The 18694-nt window shown below is 32.7% G+C and overlaps 2 protein-coding genes across 4 annotated transcripts; one reads left to right on the top strand and one right to left on the bottom strand.

Annotated features, from left to right (window-relative positions):
• The first annotated feature begins 1228 nt into the window (after positions 1-1228).
• On the top strand, positions 1229-10388 carry LOC132697457 (protein shuttle craft). Its single transcript, XM_060662994.1, has 8 exons — positions 1229-2208; positions 2861-3030; positions 3088-3504; positions 3557-3781; positions 3843-4040; positions 4697-5036; positions 9004-9418; positions 9751-10388. The coding sequence occupies exons 1-8, from the start codon at positions 1473-1475 to the stop codon at positions 10277-10279; spliced, it is 3030 nt and encodes a 1009-aa protein (XP_060518977.1). The 5' UTR covers positions 1229-1472; the 3' UTR covers positions 10280-10388.
• A 16-nt stretch (positions 10389-10404) lies between these two features.
• On the bottom strand, positions 10405-18691 carry LOC132697458 (kinesin-associated protein 3). Of its 3 annotated transcripts, none has more exons than XM_060662997.1 (15): positions 18437-18691; positions 18221-18338; positions 18000-18165; positions 17708-17761; positions 16710-16880; positions 15956-16092; positions 14555-14848; positions 14114-14504; positions 13966-14060; positions 13688-13906; positions 13436-13630; positions 12740-12935; positions 12419-12595; positions 12135-12225; positions 10405-10554 (listed from the first exon to the last, which is right to left on the bottom strand). In XM_060662997.1, exons 1-15 carry the CDS (start codon positions 18562-18564, stop codon positions 10521-10523), a joined length of 2466 nt encoding a protein of 821 aa, XP_060518980.1. In that variant the 5' UTR covers positions 18565-18691; the 3' UTR covers positions 10405-10520. The 3 variants fall into 3 exon arrangements, with proteins under 3 accessions (XP_060518980.1, XP_060518978.1, XP_060518979.1); XM_060662995.1 differs by having other exon boundaries at positions 10406-10554; positions 12419-12682; positions 18437-18690; XM_060662996.1 differs by lacking the exon at positions 17708-17761 and having other exon boundaries at positions 10406-10554; positions 12419-12682; positions 18437-18690.
• Between the last annotated feature and the right edge of the window lie 3 nt (positions 18692-18694).

Below are 18694 nucleotides of genomic sequence, written 5' to 3' on the forward strand. Positions count from 1 at the left end.
GTATTAACACATTTCATGCAGCGGAATAAACTTCCATATAATTACCCATAAAATGATGATTCACCCAGCGACTTCAGCAATTATATCACACGGGTTTTCCGATTCTATCCGGCCTAAGTGATTAAGGATTCCTCCTGGTATGGATATATCGAGAACTGTAAATCATAGAACAATTACTTCTGAGGTCCTTTATTTCAACAACCTTTGGTTGCGGATTCCCTCCAAAATCCGTGTGAACAATGCCAAAAACAAAAAAGCCTAGGGATATTCCGATACTAGTAAATACGAGTAGGTACTCGATACTTTTGATTCGATACCAAGTATTTATAGCATCGAATCAATATTGCGTTACTTACTCGGTATCGAAACAAAAGTACTTGGTATCAAATCGAATCAGCCTCAGCATTAAAAAAAAAAACCGAACACATCAGACAAACATAATCTCTATCTGGTCTATGGTGACGCGTTATCTGGCGCCAGCCAAGCCGAACTCGTCCAACTTCACTCGATCGAGGCCGAGCCAAAAGCGAGAAAGACGTCCGCCCTTCATTTTTTTTCACTGTCAACCAACATAAATTGTCAAACATACAAGAGATTGCTTAGGAATAATTTTATTTATTGTAATCATCGGCTTATTATTCCAATGTTATCATGGAGTTTATTGTTTACAGTACGTGCTTAACGTGACGTAAACCTTTGTAATAAAAGTTTTCTTTTCCTTCTTAATTTTGTTTTAATTATTGTTCTTCAACGTTCATTGTTAGTTTCCTTAAAATAAATAAAAAAATAATAAAGTGCTAAAAGCATCGATATGAGTAAGTATCAATACTTTAGGAGTATTTATTTGAGTAGTATCGAAAACAGATTTGAGTACTATCGAAATAAGTAGGTATCGATACTTTAATGGTATCGGAACATCTCTATTTGAAAATAGGTAGCAGCAAACGTCCACCATGTGCAATGCTTTGGAATCCCCCAATATTTTTTCGCATGGTTGTTCTTTTTACTTCTATGAGCAATTACTGCTAACATCAACCCTATATAAAATTTCTTCTTGTAGACCATACAAGAACATATACTATGACTTCTTTATTTTGTGTAAAAACATCTTCGTTGCACTGCTTTCAAATCTTCGAGTGCTTCCCAATTTTCGAAAAGACGGTGAAGTTCATAGTCTGTGACTCTTCCTATTCATATATTTATTTTTATATGTTCCATGAGCGGGATCAGTATAGTTAGTATAGTAATTTTCTGGTGACAACTTATCTCTTTTAATTCACCTCAATCTTTTTCTACTTTTTTATAGTTGTTACTAATTCTCTTCTGGAAATTTCAGTGCTAATTTGTAAAATTTTTGTCATTTGCTGGTTTACGTCGTACCATAATTTGATGGATTTTTTCAATCTTTAAATGTTTTTTGTTAAACAGATATCATTATGTTCACATGTGAGCCCAGATAAAAGTTTTAAAAAATGTCTCATCCCAATAATTTGGAAAAATATTTGGGGACGAATGGGGCCTGTAGGAACGGTAGTCCACAACATTCCTCTGAAAATTTTCAAGGTCCTAGTACTTCCTTAGAATTTCGGACTGAGAATTGCACAACATTGCAGCCGACAGCACAGGAGTTTTATCCATCGTCATATAATAAGTCAAAAACCCAAGCAAATCGTTGGAATGGAAGGAATCAAAAATATGGCAGTGGGCGGATACCAAGTTCAAATGACTATTACATAGAAAACTCTAAAATAAATAATTATCCTTCGGAAAATGTAACAAACCTGGCACAAAATGTATTACAGCCTACAACCTCTGGCTTTGCTGAAACGAGTGGAACAAAAAAATTTAAGAAATACAAGGCAGAAAGTCATTTCAAATCCAAGTATTATAATAAAAATTACACCAGAAGCAGATCTGATACTGCATCAGGTTTCAACTCAAAGAGAGATTTTGAAAGTGATACAAATAATTATAATGGCTATAAGGGATATGGTCAAAGTGGATATAAATACAAAAATTCCAGTGGTCATTTTGAAGAACAAAACAATCTTTTTCAAGAAAATACAGGTAGTCTGTCAAGTTCCAGCAGCAATGTGCTATATTATAATCATAAACCAAAAAGCAAAGGTCCTGGATCCTGGAAAAATAAGGAGAGAACCGGCAGTGGTAAAATGTATATTACTTTAGCTGAGAAAACAGAAAGAAAATGTAAGTTTTGGTTAGTTATAATTTTATAAAATTTGTAATAATGGACTCAAAAATAATTTATGACAAAAATATCAATAACATTGCAAAAAAGTTGATGTCTAGTTTGGGTCACATTGTCAGTTAGGCAGAGGGTTTACTACTCAACAAATATTTTAATTATCTCACAAAAAAATATCAACACGTAAATGGTTATTGTGATTCTTTTCCAAGAGATAACAAGATGACATCCCTCCAGATCAGAAAAGCTATTGTAGACACAGTTTTTGTCTACAAGTTACTTCACGGTTTGATAGACAGTCCAGGCTTTTATGAAGAATCAACTTTTTTGTCTCAAAACATTCAGGCTATCACTTTTTTCGTCCCATTCAGATCAATAAACACAGGTCAAAATTGCGCTTTAGTCAGAGTTTTTAATGAGCACTGTGTCAATATTTAAGTTAATTCTAAGTTGTTTTAAAATGCAAATGTAATTAATTTTCCAATGATTTTTTTTCCTATTTTAGTTTAGTTTAATTGTAACACATTGGGGTTAATAGCAAATACTTGTTATGTATCTTTGTTATCACTTAATATTCCAAATAAATAAACCAATAAACATTTTTTTTGTGGGTGATCATTTAAAAAGGAGGTTTAATGTTATTTCCAATGTTAGTTAATACGGCTGGCCAAAGGGAGAGATTAATTGAAATGGTAAATCGTCGTACTTTGGAATGTTTAGTTTGTTGTGAAAAAATTAAGCATGCTGATAAAGTTTGGTCATGTTTGCAATGTTTCAACATAATCCACCTCAACTGTATTTCTGCTTGGGCAAAATCATCACAGGTAAATTTCATTGTATTAAATAGAGAGATATACGTAGAGCTTGATTTGGGTTTTAAGATTCAAGATTCCTGGAGGTGTCCGGCATGTCAAAACATCTTTTCTGAAGCTCCCAGTATCTATAAATGTTACTGTGGTAAAATGTCAGACCCGAAATGTGATCCTAATATAATTGCTCATGGTTGTGGTGAAATTTGTTTAAGAAAAGGTCGTAATTGCGACCATAAATGTACCCTTTTATGTCACCCTGGACCATGTCCTGACTGTACAGTAATGGTATCAAAGCCCTGTGGATGTGGGGTTACTCAACAAGTGGTCAAGTGCAGTGGGGATTTAGATATTATTTGCGATGCAATCTGCAATAAAGTTTTGGACTGCGGGATACATTGCTGTATAAAGAAGTGTCATTCAGGATCATGTTCCCCATGCCCGCAGTATATAATTCAAGAGTGCTATTGTGGAAAAACTGGAAGAAAGGTACATTAGAAAATTGTGTGAACTAGTGATTTTATTTTTGTGTATTTGCTAGGTATCATGTACAGCTGAAGTTAGTGGTCAAACCAATTTTTCCTGTGAAAATGCTTGTGAAAAAGATTTACCTTGTGGCAACCACAAGTGTCAAAATCAATGTCATCCTGGAGATTGCGGATCATGTGATAAAGACGTGACTAAGATAAAAACTTGTTTTTGTGGCAAAATGCCCTTGACAGAAAAAAGAATGACCTGTTTAGACCCCATCCCTTTTTGTAATAAAGTATGGCGTTCACATTTTTTCATGTACTTTGGTTTTGTAAAGGTTCCATTGGTTTCTCCAGGTATGTGGAAAAACACTTCCCTGTGGTCAGCCTAGTTCTCCCCATGTTTGCAAAGAACTGTGCCATGAAGGGAAATGTCCTCCTTGTTTATTAACAACAGTGGTTAGATGTCGCTGCGGTCACATGGATAAGGAAGTAGCATGTCAGAAATTGACAACAAAAGCAGATGATGCTCGCTGCGAAAGGAAATGTAACAAGGTAATATTTGCTACAATTTAATTAATTAAATAATATAATAAGATAAATAGGCTAATATAGACAGATATTTTTTTCTTTATTGATTGATCCTATTTCTTAAAGTTTTTTAAAGAGAGACCTATATTGATTATACCAAAAATGTTTAAAAAATAATGCATTATTGTTATGTATAGGAATAATAAAATATTATTATATTATTATATTAATTTAAAAAAAAGAATGTTTTTAAAAGAGTTATACAATTAGAGGAATTTACTGTACTGCTTTAATTTCTTCTTTGTGTAAGGTGCTTTGGAAAGACTGGGAATGATTTCACTTGACAGTTTCATGACCTTCTTTTATCATTGAAATAACCAACCTGTTTTACACCCTCCCACAGAACAAAATACACTCAATATATCACTTATATTTCACTTACTTATCTTGAAATACCAACTAGTAAAAATACCAAAAAAGATATTATAATTATTAATAAGATTTTTGACATATTAATGTTAACATTTCTTTGGAAAAGAACATGACATGGCCCCTTTTGTGCATTTGGCCTTATACACTCTTAATATGAATTTATTAATATGAACAACATAGTTTCGTATTAAAAAACATAAACAATGTATTACAATATGATGCACCACTAATTATGAATGTAAATTTAGAAACGTCTGTGTGGAAAACACAAATGTAACCAAAGATGTTGTATCGAACTTGAGCACATTTGTCCTCTGCCTTGTAACCATCTACTGTCGTGCGGACTGCACAGATGCGATCGAACATGTCATTCTGGCAGATGTCCACCATGTTTGGAAACCAGTTTTGAGGAATTGTACTGCGAGTGTGGCGCTAGCGTTGTGTACCCTCCGGTTCCATGTGGTACCAAACCACCCGTTTGCTCTAAACCTTGTTCGAGGCCTCGGGCGTGCGGACATCCTCCGAATCACGAGTGCCACACGGGACCCTGCCCGCCATGTTTTGTGTTAAGCACGCGCTGGTGTTTTGGTGAGTCTCGATACATTTTTTTCATATAAAAGTGAAACTGATATAAGGAATGTCTTTTGAGCCAAAAACGATACTTTAGTTATGAGTTTGTTTAGGCGCGAACTGACCGAGTTGCTGAATAAGTTTGTAAACAGAAAATTACAATCTAATGAGTGATGTGATGGCGATAATTTTTAAGGAATGTTGCTTGTTTATATAGCCAAACGTTTTCTTGACTATGCAGGGGATGTTGCGGCCCAGATATGAATAAAAATGGATGATATGCTCAATAGAAAACTTGGTATGAACAAGTTGTTGTAGTCATTAAAATTCGAAGATAGAACCACAGTCTACCTTATCCTAATACCGGAGAAACGATGGCATAACTAATGTTTATCAAACTGACCTACGAAACACTAATAGTTACATTTAGCACGAACGGTACGAGTGCTTAATGAACTAATATTATAGCAATAGTTTTACACAGAAAAGGCAGCCAAAGAAAGGTAAATATTGGAAAAGTTAAAATAAATCGCAAAGTTTTAAAAAATAGGTATATGACATACTCAATAAAAGTTGTAAGATCTTTAAAAAAGAAAAAAATACTTGGTGTGCCATATAAGAGTTTTTTTTTTATTTAAAATGATACAAAAATATTCGTTTATTTAGAACACTGTAGCATCTAGTTGAAATTTCGTTGCATATATCTTTTACGTCATCTTCGATTAAGGCTAATATCAAATATCAAAAATTATGTCGCTATCGTAATTTTTTTGCAGTGTGTGAGAACTAATATTTTTTAGAAAAATTTAAGTCATGGAAAAATTAGGTTTCGGTATGTGTTATTATCAAATAAAATAAGTTGAAGAATTTTAAAACGAATTCAAAACAAAATTTAAAAATATAGTGTTTAATTTAAAAAATGTAGGTTTTATTCGTCACGCTGTTTGGATCCACCCTGTATACTTTAACATAATGTTGAGTTGTGTATTCTAGCAAGCTTTACAACTTTCCCATTTATCAATTTCTCATAACATTTGAGATAATGCTTTTTGAGATTGAATCTAAAGCCTTTTAACTTCCTGTTTACTAATCGTAGTTGAGATATCTTGGGAATCTGCACCTGTATCAAATTTTCTATTTCACGCATTTTTGTTTGCAAGTTCGATTTTTTTTCTCTTTTTTACCTCTTGGTTAGTTTCTTTAATTTTTGAACTGTTTGCTCTTTTGGATGTTGCTATACTAATTTTCAACTTCCTCATCAATGTCTAGATTTAGGTTTAATTGATGATTTTTCAACTTTTTGACGTAGAGTTGTTCTTTCTAATGCTCTCAACATTATTTCAGATATATTCAAATCCGAGAATCTAGAACCAAACTTTCTCATCTTAATTGAAAGATACATGAAAGAGTCTTAAGACTGCTACAAATAAATTCTAACTAAAATTCTTGCTTGCAGTCAATCGTTGTATCAAACAAAAAATGAAAACCCATAGCTATCTCGACAAACTTTCATTTATACCGGACGATAATGCGAGTTAATTGATGACGAAAAGTTATGCCAGGAAGGTGCCTTTGACTTTGCGCTAGGTCTAACCGTTTAAATTCTACTACTACCTAAATAAGAAATACAAAGTACCCATTTTCAAGTGTGTGTTACTTCAATCCGGTTTTAGATATAAATTTATGCGATCTATTAAATAAATTTGGAATTGCTAGAATAATTCCAAAGTGCGATGATACAGTGAACGTCTAAAATATGAAACAAATTCATTTAAAAATCAGGTAGTGGATTTCAAGAAAAATGTTCACAGACACACAATTTTTTCTTGCGCAATTTTTGCAGTAACCAGAAACTATTCTAAACTATTGTATCTCTTTAGTTTTTTTGTACCTAGTTTCGTCTTCAATATAAAAATTAAAAAACATTGCCCTGCATACTGGACTTTCTGAAGAAAATTTTTATTGTTAACTCAAAAAAACTTATTTTCTGGCATGAGAAACAGATTTTATTGATGTTTTGTAAAAATTAATAAGAATCTCTTAATTTGTGTAACTATGTTTGGCTAATGATGAAATTTCCATCTATCTATTGTTGACTCACTCTGTACACTAATAAAGCAATAAATAATATGTAAAAGTCATCTTATAGACAGTCAGGACAAGCACGAAACGGTGCGAAATGGTAAGCACCGCGTCAAACGTTACGTAATCATAACGCGTGGGAGAACGGTAAGCCGAATCGACAGCGACTTAAGGTGCGTACACATCTGGCGAACGCATTTCGCTGAAGCCATTCGACCGCCTTCGGTAAATGTGTACAGTCCAACAAATCGCAGCGAACTCATGTGTTTGCTTTCGCGAGAGTCCGCTCACTGCTCGGTACATAAAAAAAAATTGAAGAACGAATCCGTTTGGCTGTGTTTAGTGTGTACGCTTCCAGTTAAATTGTCGAACGGCGTCGTCGCGATTTTGTTTTGATTTTCTATTTTGCGATAATGGAGTGGACTAATTCTCCTTGTTACAAATTATTACAAAAATAAAATAAATTAAATTGATGCCTGGGACAACATCAGCAAAATTGTGAAAGGCGATACAAGGGAAGTCAAAAAGAAAATGGAATCTTTATTAATGTCAAATAAAATATCCCTACATATGCAAATATTATGGATTGTATACAGTGTGGTCGTAAAATTCCCCCTCTGCTAACACCTGAATACAATATTATGAGATATTGTTTTTAAAGAAAAACTTGTTATCTTAAACTAGATTTTCGCCTCTTTTCATATTATGTAATTAGACTTTTTCAATGCTTTCAATTGTTGATCATTTGTGCCAAAAGTTGAAATGTCAACTTCAAATAGGTTATAAAATTGCTTTTAAAATGAGGTTTAACGCCACACTTATTTTTTTTTTAAATGGCAGGTTATTTTTTCGACTGACGCTACCTTCGCCCATAAAATATTCTGCAAATTCATTTCTAATTGCTTCACAATTTGCCCAACTTTTTCGTCCTGTCTTAGGTATTGGAAGAAAGAACTCTGCATTTTTATTTCCGTTTCCCTGTCTCCAAAGTCCAGAAATGATTTTTCCTTCTTTCTCCTCATCAAATGAGCCTAGTGGAGTGTGTCTTGCGTAAATTTTACTTTTTTTTACGTTTACTTTTTCTTATGAAGTTGTGTAAATAGACGCATGCTAATACCACCAAAGTTGCTTTTTCAGGTGATAGTAGCATCAGTTTTCCCAAAACTTTAAAAACAGCTGACAAATGCCGAAAACATTTTCAATAATACGCCTTGCTCTACAAAGTCTATAGTTAAAGATACGTTTCTTAGAACTTTTTTTTTGTTCTACTTCATTAAATGCTTACTAAGGCTAAAATCATCGTCTGCTAGGGAACTTTCATATGTCTACTAGGAAGAATGTCAATGGAGCTCATTGTTTTGCAGTTTTTTCCAGAATATGGAGTTCTTTAGCACACCTTCATCTGAAATCCATCCTACCTTGGCAGCCAATATCAGCAGGGGCCCTTTTATTGCTTCGGCCTCCGCATTACTAATAATAATGTACAATGCACTTGCAATAATTATATCCTCATCGGACGCCACATTTACCACTTATAACAAAAGTTCGCGCGCAAAAATACTCGCGAAGCTGAACGAATGACAGCAAACGAATTCGTTCACCGTAATGAAGACGGCAGAGCAAATTTTCTATCGAACGTCGAAAAGATTGAATGAATTCTCTACCGGAATAAAAGGGGGATAGTTCAGCCGCCACCCGACGCCGGTCGTTACATTCCCGACGGATCGTATAAATGTTTTAACGTTTTCATTTGTTTCGTTATTTTTAAAAAGCTTTTATCTTTTATATGTCACCAGTTAATGGTACAATGATACAATGTAAAAAATTGATTTTCTCCTGAAGCAAATGTTCTTAGTGTTAAAGATAAATTGAATACTTAATCTTTGATTTTTCCTTGCAATAGGTAAACACGAAAAACGTGCTGCCATACCGTGTCACCAGGAAAATTTCAGCTGTGGCTTGCCGTGCGGGAAGCCTATGTCGTGTGGCTTTCATAAATGCATCAAACCATGTCATAATGGCGATTGCCCATTGCCCTGCAGCCAGCCGTGTTCAGTGCCGAGGCTGCAATGTGGTCATCCTTGTAACAGGCCTTGTCATAATCCACCTTGTCCAGATAGCAACTGCAAGCAGCTGGTTTCACTAACGTGTCAGTGCGGTTTACAGAAGGGCAGCAAGCCATGCCTCGATTTGAGTGAGGAGTTTAGGAACATTGAAATGGCCCAAATTAAGGAAAGAATAAGCCGCCTTTCTGTGGGTCAAACAGTTGATATGTCGGATATTGTCAATAAACCAAAGGTGCAATCCGTTTTGAAAATGTAAGTAGCTTATTGATTTGATCAGGAACCAGTGTTATAATAAATGCACTAATTTCCACACAACAAAAATGAACACAAATAAACGCAAAAAAGAAAATAAAAATAGACAAACAATAATACACTAACGTTTACTTGCTCTTGCAGTAAAAAGCACCCAACTGTAAGATACATTTTTACCTATTTAATTTGTCAGACATCTGAAATACAAGTTTTATTTACAAATGCTATGATTTTTTTTTTGCGGCACTCTCTCTGATAACTCTACTAATAACCCGTATTTCACGAATTGTTTATATAAATATAATTAATACTACATAAATATACTTTTCCAGTCTTGACTGTAATGAAGAATGCAGAATCCTGGAAAGAAATAGAAGACTCGCGATCGGGTTGCAAATTCGTAATCCCGATTTAACGCAAAAGCTAACCCCTAGATATTCAGATTTCATGAAGCAGTGGGCGAAAAAAGACCAACATTTTTGCCAGAAAGTGCACGACAAGTTAACGGAACTTGTACAATTGGCGAAGCAAAGCAAACAGAAAAGTCGGTCCTATTCGTTTGAATCCATGAACCGGGACAAAAGGCATTTCATTCACGAGTACTGCGAACATTTTGGGATCGAAAGTGCCGCTTATGATAAGGAACCGAATCGGAACGTGGTTGCAACGGCAATCAAAGACAAATCTTGGTTACCTAGTTTGAGTTTGCTTGAAGCAATTCAAAGGGAGAATGGTCACCGCAGAGTGCCAGGACCTATGCTCGGCAGTGGCTTGTCTAGTAAATCTGAGACTGTCTCCTTGAAGGTAGTAACTAGGAAGAAACCACCTGTTACAGAAAATGTTGATTATTTTTATCAGTAATCTGTGTAACTTCAAATGAAATTGTTAAGGATTAAACTGTACTAAGGCTATGTTGGGAATAAATATTTTTTCTAAAATATGCTGTACATTGAAAACCTAGCCTAAATAAATAGACACTAATAATTGAAACATGTGAGTATATTTCAAAGCAAAAAATCACCCTCTATAAATAAATAAAACTCACGAAGTGGACTAGAATGCGTAAATACTGATAAAGTGTACACATAAAATGTTAATGTTTTCAAATTCCTTCGCCATCGTAGTCATCCAAGATCCTAAAATGAATAATGCAATTAACCAAATACATATAATAAAATAAATTGGTTAATGAGTTGTAATGAGCAACTCTTTATTTAACCCGCCATTTAATGTTTGTATAAGTTAAATCAGGGATTCGACCTTTCAATTTTTTTCTTGTTTTACTGAGGTTAAAAAACGTGCCTTCAGCTTATTCCAAATGCATCTCTTTTACTCGACTCGCATGTGTGACTAACAATAAAATGCCACTTGGCAATTTTTCAGCTCAAAACAAAGATTCCAGCCTAGATCAGACGTTGTCTTTTTTTTCAAATGCACCTGACATCAGCTCACAAAGCTAAATTTCTGAGTGTGTACATAAATAGTAGACTTAACTTAAGTGAAAGTTACATTTCAGATTTGAAAACTTATTCAACTTTTGAGGTGGCTTTAACATTTTATTTTAGTATTATATAGCAAATTGTTGTGGGGGACTCTTCAGAGACAGATAGAATCTTTAAAATTCATAAAAAGATTGTTTGAACTTTGTGTTGTGTACAAAGTAAGGATCACTGTCAGCCTCTATTTAAAAAAATGAAAATACCACTTCTCCCTTAAATTTTCATCTCTCGTACAAAATCTATGTCCATGAAAATAAAAATTAATGAACTCCGAACTGTATGATAATAGACATAAAAATGATCTGTGGGTTCCCTATCATCGTGTAAACAAAACTCAATCTCCCATTAAATTCATTGGTATTAAACTGTATAACAAAATACCAGCAACTCTAAAAGACAACCCCAATTGAATTAAAAAAACAATGCTATTATAACTATAAAAAATTTGTTGAATGCAACTTTGCTATATGACCTCTGAATTTTAGACTGTTTGTGCATGTGTAAACTGTTTGTTATATACATTGTGTGTTTACTTCGAAAATTCATACTGACAACTTTAAATGTACTTTTTATACATGTGTGCCCAATATATATATATATATATATATATATATATATATATATATATATATATATATATATATATATATATATATATATATATATATATATATATATATATATATATATATATATATATATATATAATATATATTTTTTTTTAATTGACAAATGAGTGAATGGAATGGAAATAATCCCCAATACCATTACCAGTTTTATTCAGAGAATTCTTTTATTTATCCTTTGGTACTGTGAAGAGCTATAAAGAGAATGATGAATCGCAATGCTGACTATAATAAGCCTGAAATGACCATTGTAATTGAGCCTGATATTTTCTTACTGCTCCAAAAGTATTTAACTGCAGGTCTTGGATGTAATATTGTTACTTTTATATATTTCGTAATTACAACTTTTTTTACTCTTTGTGAAATGAAAGGGATTCGGTCTCGTTCCAATTTGTGTATGTGTGCATTTGAGTTGATGTCTTTGTATATGCCTATTGCTATATTTATGTAAATAAATATAGGTCTGATGGTTCACATGTTAGCGAAACCCGTTTGACGTTTTATAAATAATTATTTTTGAGACTTGACTGAATCTTTTGTGAAACCAGCCCTCTTCAAGGATAAGCGATTTGTTTTATTGGTGTAACTTACTGGGTGTCGTTGTCATCGTGACCATTAGTTAGATAATCATATTCTAAATCTTTTTCGGCCAATATATCGTCATCCTGCATTTCATTCAAATCTGAAAGAATGAGAAAGGAATTTGTCATTTTTGAAAGATTTTTATATTATTTAAATGCTTGAAGAGTATCTGACAAAGAGTAGGTATTAGTGGTGTATTCCGGATATTTGTCAATTTGCAACAGTTTATGGAAAATATTGAACTTTATATTATGTGTCAAATAAAGGCTTTTTGAGTAGTTGAAAATAAGTACCTGATAGTGGTGGTACTACTGCGGTACTTAAATATTCTGTATTCAAATATGGCGGCAGTTCGTCTTCATCTTCATCTTCTGGTTCAAGTTGCTGGGAATCAACCATCTGCAGCCACTGAGCGTTGTGCTGTCTAAACTTTTCTATACGAATCCTATCGGCCCATACTTTATTGTGTTCTGAAATCGTATTGAGGCACATATTGCAAATTTTCCGGATCGCTTTATTATTGTCTTGAAGAAGATCTATTAGGTAAGCGGGGGCATCTAAATTTAATTTAAAATTATTGCCATTTATTGAATAATTTTACTGACGCCTCATACCTGTCTTTTCACTAAGGTGTTCTATATTACACTCATGCCACAAGATAACGTGAAACACGTAAACTATCTGAAGCACTATTTCGTCGTCTTCCTGATGAACCTTCAGTAGATCTATCAAAACATTTACAATGCCAGATTCGCAAATCAACTTAGCACAACCTTCGTCTGCAGAAGTAGTTCCCAAGAAGATTATAACCTGGAACAGAACAAATACACTCTACTGATTACAGCTAATCATAGTATTCAAATACTCAAAATTAATATACAGTTATTCAGGCAAAGTGATCATTTAAACTAAAATAATAATTGGCCACAAATTTGAATTGTCAGAGTTAATAATAGTCTTGTGTTATCTTTCACGTTAAAATATTTTTAGTAAAGTGTTGGTTTTGCTACTTATCATCTGACTTATTTTGTTATTTTTATCGCTTTTTAAATAAGCCCTTTGCTGTACAAAACATCTTCGGACTATGATTTGAATTATTATGAAAATTAAAATTTAGTCCTGAGGAAATAATTTTTCCTGATTTGACATTTACATTTATTTTACAATTTCGTACATCTTTAAACTTTTAATACCGCTTTCCGCAAACAACAAAAAATGCTGGGTAATAATGTTTTAGCATGCATCTTAGGGAACCTATCTCCAAGTTCAAGTTCAAGTTCGAAGTTAAGTTCAAATAAAGAAGTACTTGCATGTAATATTAATTCTGGATCTGTACTGTTCGTGCTTAACATATCTTTAATCCAGCTGGTCATATCAAAGTGTTTGAAAATCTCCGCCCAATCGAGATCAGGAAGATGTAAATTCCCCAAAATTCCAATACACTCTCTCACAAAATCAGGGTCTTTGGATTCAACAACAGCTTTGGCGATATCACCGACAAACTCCTAAAAGACAATTTCTGAGCTTTATCACAGATTTAAAAAACAGAAGGAAATACTAACAATGAAGGATGCTGCAGTACAAACGCAATCTGAAATATTACGAAGCATTTTCATTATCAGACCATCTTGATAAGTAAACCCCCTCATCACTAATGATTGCATTCTATTATTTTTTACCATTTGCTGAGCTATCGGTGGGTGGCTAGCTAAATTTACACACAAAGCGATCATGGTTTTGTCACTTTCGTTAGCAACATTAAGCAACAGCATGTCAATAATCTAAAAAATATAAGTAATCTTAATAAAACGTGCGGGTAGGAATCCAAACAGTCGCATACCAAACCAAAACAGTCTATAAAGTGATCCTTGGTGTCATCATCATAACTCAGATGATATAACAGTTTTAACACAATCTCTTGGTGTCTATCATCGCCTGCGATCAATAAAGTTAACCAACCGATTACCCATTTAAAAACAAATACTAACCCATCAAACTAACAATCCTGGGCAACAATCCAGTGTCAACTATCTGATTCCTTAATTTTCCATCGAAAGATAGATTAAAGAGTAATTTTAAAGTTAAATGAACTAAATCGACACTGTTTGATTCTAATGTCTTTGGTAACTTGTCGACTATATTGTAGCTCGCCATGGCATCTTTATTGCACTGCATTATTGATAATTTCTTTAGAAAAGTAACGACTAGAATTAACAAATCGTCATTGTCTCTATCTAAAGCCTTTACTAACAATCCCACTATGTTTCTCTTTGACATTTTTTCTTCAACGGTTTCATCTTCTGCTATGTTTAATAACAAATAGTATGCAACTCTTAATAAATGTTCTTGTTTTCTGACCAGAGTTCGAAATCGTTTTACCTAAAATTCAATTTATCCGACAACTTGTCATTTATACATATGATCTACACCTTTTGTTCAGTAGTAAGCCTCTTGTCGTCAATACTTTCCATCGACGTTGTTAGATCATCGTAAATGCTACCCTCTAGTGCAGCTTTTATGTTGGTGTCACTGAAATTGCCTGACTTTGGACGAACTGGTTCAGGTATTCTACTACGCGGAATTTCCGACATACTCGCACTACTTGGACAGGGTTTTTTTACTATAGGAATATCTGAAGGGGCCTCTGACCCTTCAAGCTCAGCTTTCCATTTATCATACCGCCTTAATTCGTGGTCAATTATATCCATACATATAGACCCAACCTTAAAACATAATTTATGGGTTTTAAAAGTCCCAAAAATTTATTGACAACTTCGATTATGTTCTAAAAACAGGACACCCTGTAGAATAAACAAATCAATTCTCCTTCTAAACAAAATAACTCGGATAAGTTTGATATACGATTTAAAAGAAGTTCATTTGATAGGTAGACAGAGACAAAAAAAAATTAAAAAATGTTTTTCATTTCAGCTAATTTTTATAAAATTCTAGAAACAATATTGAGGAAAAAAAAGTAACGTGAGCAGCACAGCATACTCAAATTTCTTTTGAATATCTTTTCATGAATATTATTTTCGACATGAGGAACGGTTCTGGTTATATAATAAGCAGGGGGCCGGAGATAATTGAACGGGTAACGAAAACGCTAATTTGCAAATCCACTTTAATTGCCTCTTCAGCAAAATGAAAATATTTTTCTTTTTCTCGTATTTACAATAATTATATGCAATAATGATAAAGGTAATTCCCTGCATGCATGTAGCATTGTTTCTACACAACTAATTTTTTACTTGAAAGTTCTTAATACACTTCTAAAAACTTGAATTCTGGCTTTTTTTATTGTGAAGTGGCATACCCCCTATCATAGATATCCACAACTTTTTGTGACATTTGTCTAAAATAATTATCAGTACATATTTGACAGCTATATTTGGAAAGATGACGAACTTAACTTCAATATGAAAAAATACATTAACAAAATATATATGTACTATATTAAAAACCATCATTTTCATAATTACTGATAATACTAAACCATTGACAACAATGAATGATTAATAATTATTTTGTAAATTAACAAATTAATATAGTTCCACTGCTATTAAATGCTAATACTAAATTGTCAGGTTATTCCTGAGGTCATTTTTTTCATTTGATAACTGTACTTTACTTATTCTCAAAACTGTTAGAAATAATTTGTATTTACATTTTTTTCAAAGAACTAGCTTGGATATACAGAGTGGCACAAAAATATTTTAACGACCGTTGAGTAAAAATATTTTCAATTGAATTGGGGGTTAACATAACATAATTTATATAGCTATTTAACAATTTTGGGCGGTGGTTACATAAATTCAAGAATTACTCACCTTGCATTTTAAAATGACTTCGTGGAAACATGAATACACTGAGAAACAAAAAAATGTGAAGACAAGATGAGTACTTAATGAAATACTCCGTTTCCAATCTTCACGTAACACCCTTCCCAGAGCACTGATTAATGTTTCTAAAAGCAATTGTTTAAAATGCAATATATAGGATGATTTTAATTAAAGTTCTGGGAAACTAACAAAATTCCAATTAGATTTGGCATCTGACCGCGATACACAGCATTGCAAGGTCTACCGGAAAAAGTGTATATTATTTTATTACATCTCAGAAGCCAACTCAAATATCTAGCAAATTTTATCGCAAAAAAATAAATTTTTGTATAACTATTTTTTTATAAAACCATTACATAAACAAAGTTTAGCCAGCAAGTGCAATTATTAATTATTATGTTATTGCAATAAAATACTGATTTAAATTTTTACAGTTAAATGTTAAACACAAAAGAAAAGGTATTTCTTTCTCAATTATGGAGGTAGATAATAAATTTGACTGAAACAATAGTACCCATAAATTGGAGCTGCATTAAACGGTTAGAGCGGCAATACTGTAGCGAAGGAAAAAAACATATTTCAGTATGGCATCAAATTTAGAAGAAATTTCCTTTGTTAGTTCTCCTGAACTTATACTACAGAAATGAATAATTAGATGTGTGCCACAATAGATTATAATCCAGACACTTCTAAATGACGTGAATCGCCTGTATATGCAATACAAAATAAAACATAAAATTACCATTTTTAGACAGAGCTTCCAGATTCTCCGGAACTCTCGCGAGAAACTGTATGGAATGCGCTCCCTTAATTTTCTCTGCCATACCTTCATAAAGGAGATCTATATAATCTGATAAGTTATTGTAGTTAGCTTCATGGTGACTGCCTTTATCAATGGCTTTATCACCATCACCTGGAAGATAAGTTTTAACAGTGAAAGAGATAAAAAGGTATGTTGTTGCACTGTTACACCAGCATAATAAGGACTTCACACCTCCACACCAAAATGTCAACACTGAAATACAAATGGTTAGGCAAATGATATTAATGGGTGGTATTAATTCCTTGTTAGCTTAAGAGTTATTAAAATTGTTATAGGGGGATAAAGACATTGTTTTTTAGTTTTCTTTTATCATTTCTTTTTTTACTTACCAAACAAAATTTAAAGAATTAATACTGTTAAAAAAATGTTGCAATAGTAGTCCTGAAATGCTGTTAAGAATAACATATTGAAAAAATTAAAATACTAAATATACTAACATAAAATATACCAGAATGCATCTAAATCTATAAGTCGCAAATGATTACTCATACCCAATTATCCAAAATTTAAGCGCCTAAAAATAAACATTCTTTAAGAACATAACATTTGCACTGATGTACCTCTTTATAATTAGGCTGAACTACTCAAAACAATTTTGATATTAACCATAATAAATATGCTTTTGGTCATTGTCAAAAAACAAAAAATTTGGCTTTTACAGAGTGTGGCAAAATTTAAAAAGCAAATGATATTTGATATGGTGAAAAAGCTAAAATGCCAAATTATTGTAGGCCATAAGCTCTTAGAAAATTATGTCAAAATCCAATTAAAATAGAATAACTATATTACAAAAACCTAATTTATCTCAAAATCAATTTACTTTTAAAAATCTATTTTTATCGGACATCTTTAACATAATTCAATCACCTGAATAAGCCCAAGACATAATACCTGAAATAAAATTCTTTTGGAAATACCTGTTATGAGTATTGGTATAAATGATCCCTTTATAGCTTCAATTTTTGAGGGTCCTGTACAGTTTCAAAAACAAAATAAGTTAAAATAAAACCCATCAAACACATTAAATATTTTTTAACAGGCCACAAGCCTTAACATTTTTGTTTTTTTAGAAATATCAAGGCAAGTTTTGAGGAAATTGGAACTACTTTTAAAATGAGAGAAAATAAAAATTATTACACCTTATTCTTGAATTTTTTGACTCAAGAAATAGCATTTGTATTACAAAGCACGAAACACACTAAAACACACCTTTAAGACCTCCATGCAACTTTCTTTTCTTTAAATAGTAAATTATTTGTTCCACTTCAGCCAATCGTGAGTGATGGATTATATCACACTGGTTTATTACTTCTCTTGCTAATGCATGGCAGTCTGATCGGCTGTGTAAGGGCAGTTCAATTATTTTTTTAAGACTCTAGAAATAATGACAATTTCAATTGTAATAGCACACAAAATTTACCGAGGGTTACTTTTTTTTCTCCATGTATTATATTTTCTTTTGCTCCAAGAATTTGCACCTCAATTTCATAGCTCAGAATCATAGCATCCATAGTTGGATGGACATCAAGAGAACCTGGTTTTCGTTCGCTGCAGAAATTTAGCATATTATTGTATTGTAAGTAATTATAGATAACATGCTTAAATAACAATCCAAAAATGTAGCTATAATCTAATAAGTTACTTACGTCCTCATATATTTTGCAACTTCGGGCTCCATTTTGTAAAATATTTTGCAGCTATAAATTACAATGTATAAAAGGATAAGTCCAAAAAGGACTATAATGAATAATAATACGTTAAACAATACTATCATGAAATGTTACAATAGCAAAACATTTGTAAACTGAATCGAAAAAATTGAAACTTATAAAATATACAAAAAAATCGTACAGCAAATTTTCGAACGATGACATATCAACGTGTCAACCACAGATAAATGCTGT

This window comes from Cylas formicarius, unplaced genomic scaffold (genome assembly GCF_029955315.1).
Source record: "Cylas formicarius isolate icCylForm1 unplaced genomic scaffold, icCylForm1.1 PGA_scaffold_1__22_contigs__length_36826433, whole genome shotgun sequence".
Lineage (NCBI taxonomy): Eukaryota > Metazoa > Arthropoda > Insecta > Coleoptera > Brentidae > Cylas > Cylas formicarius.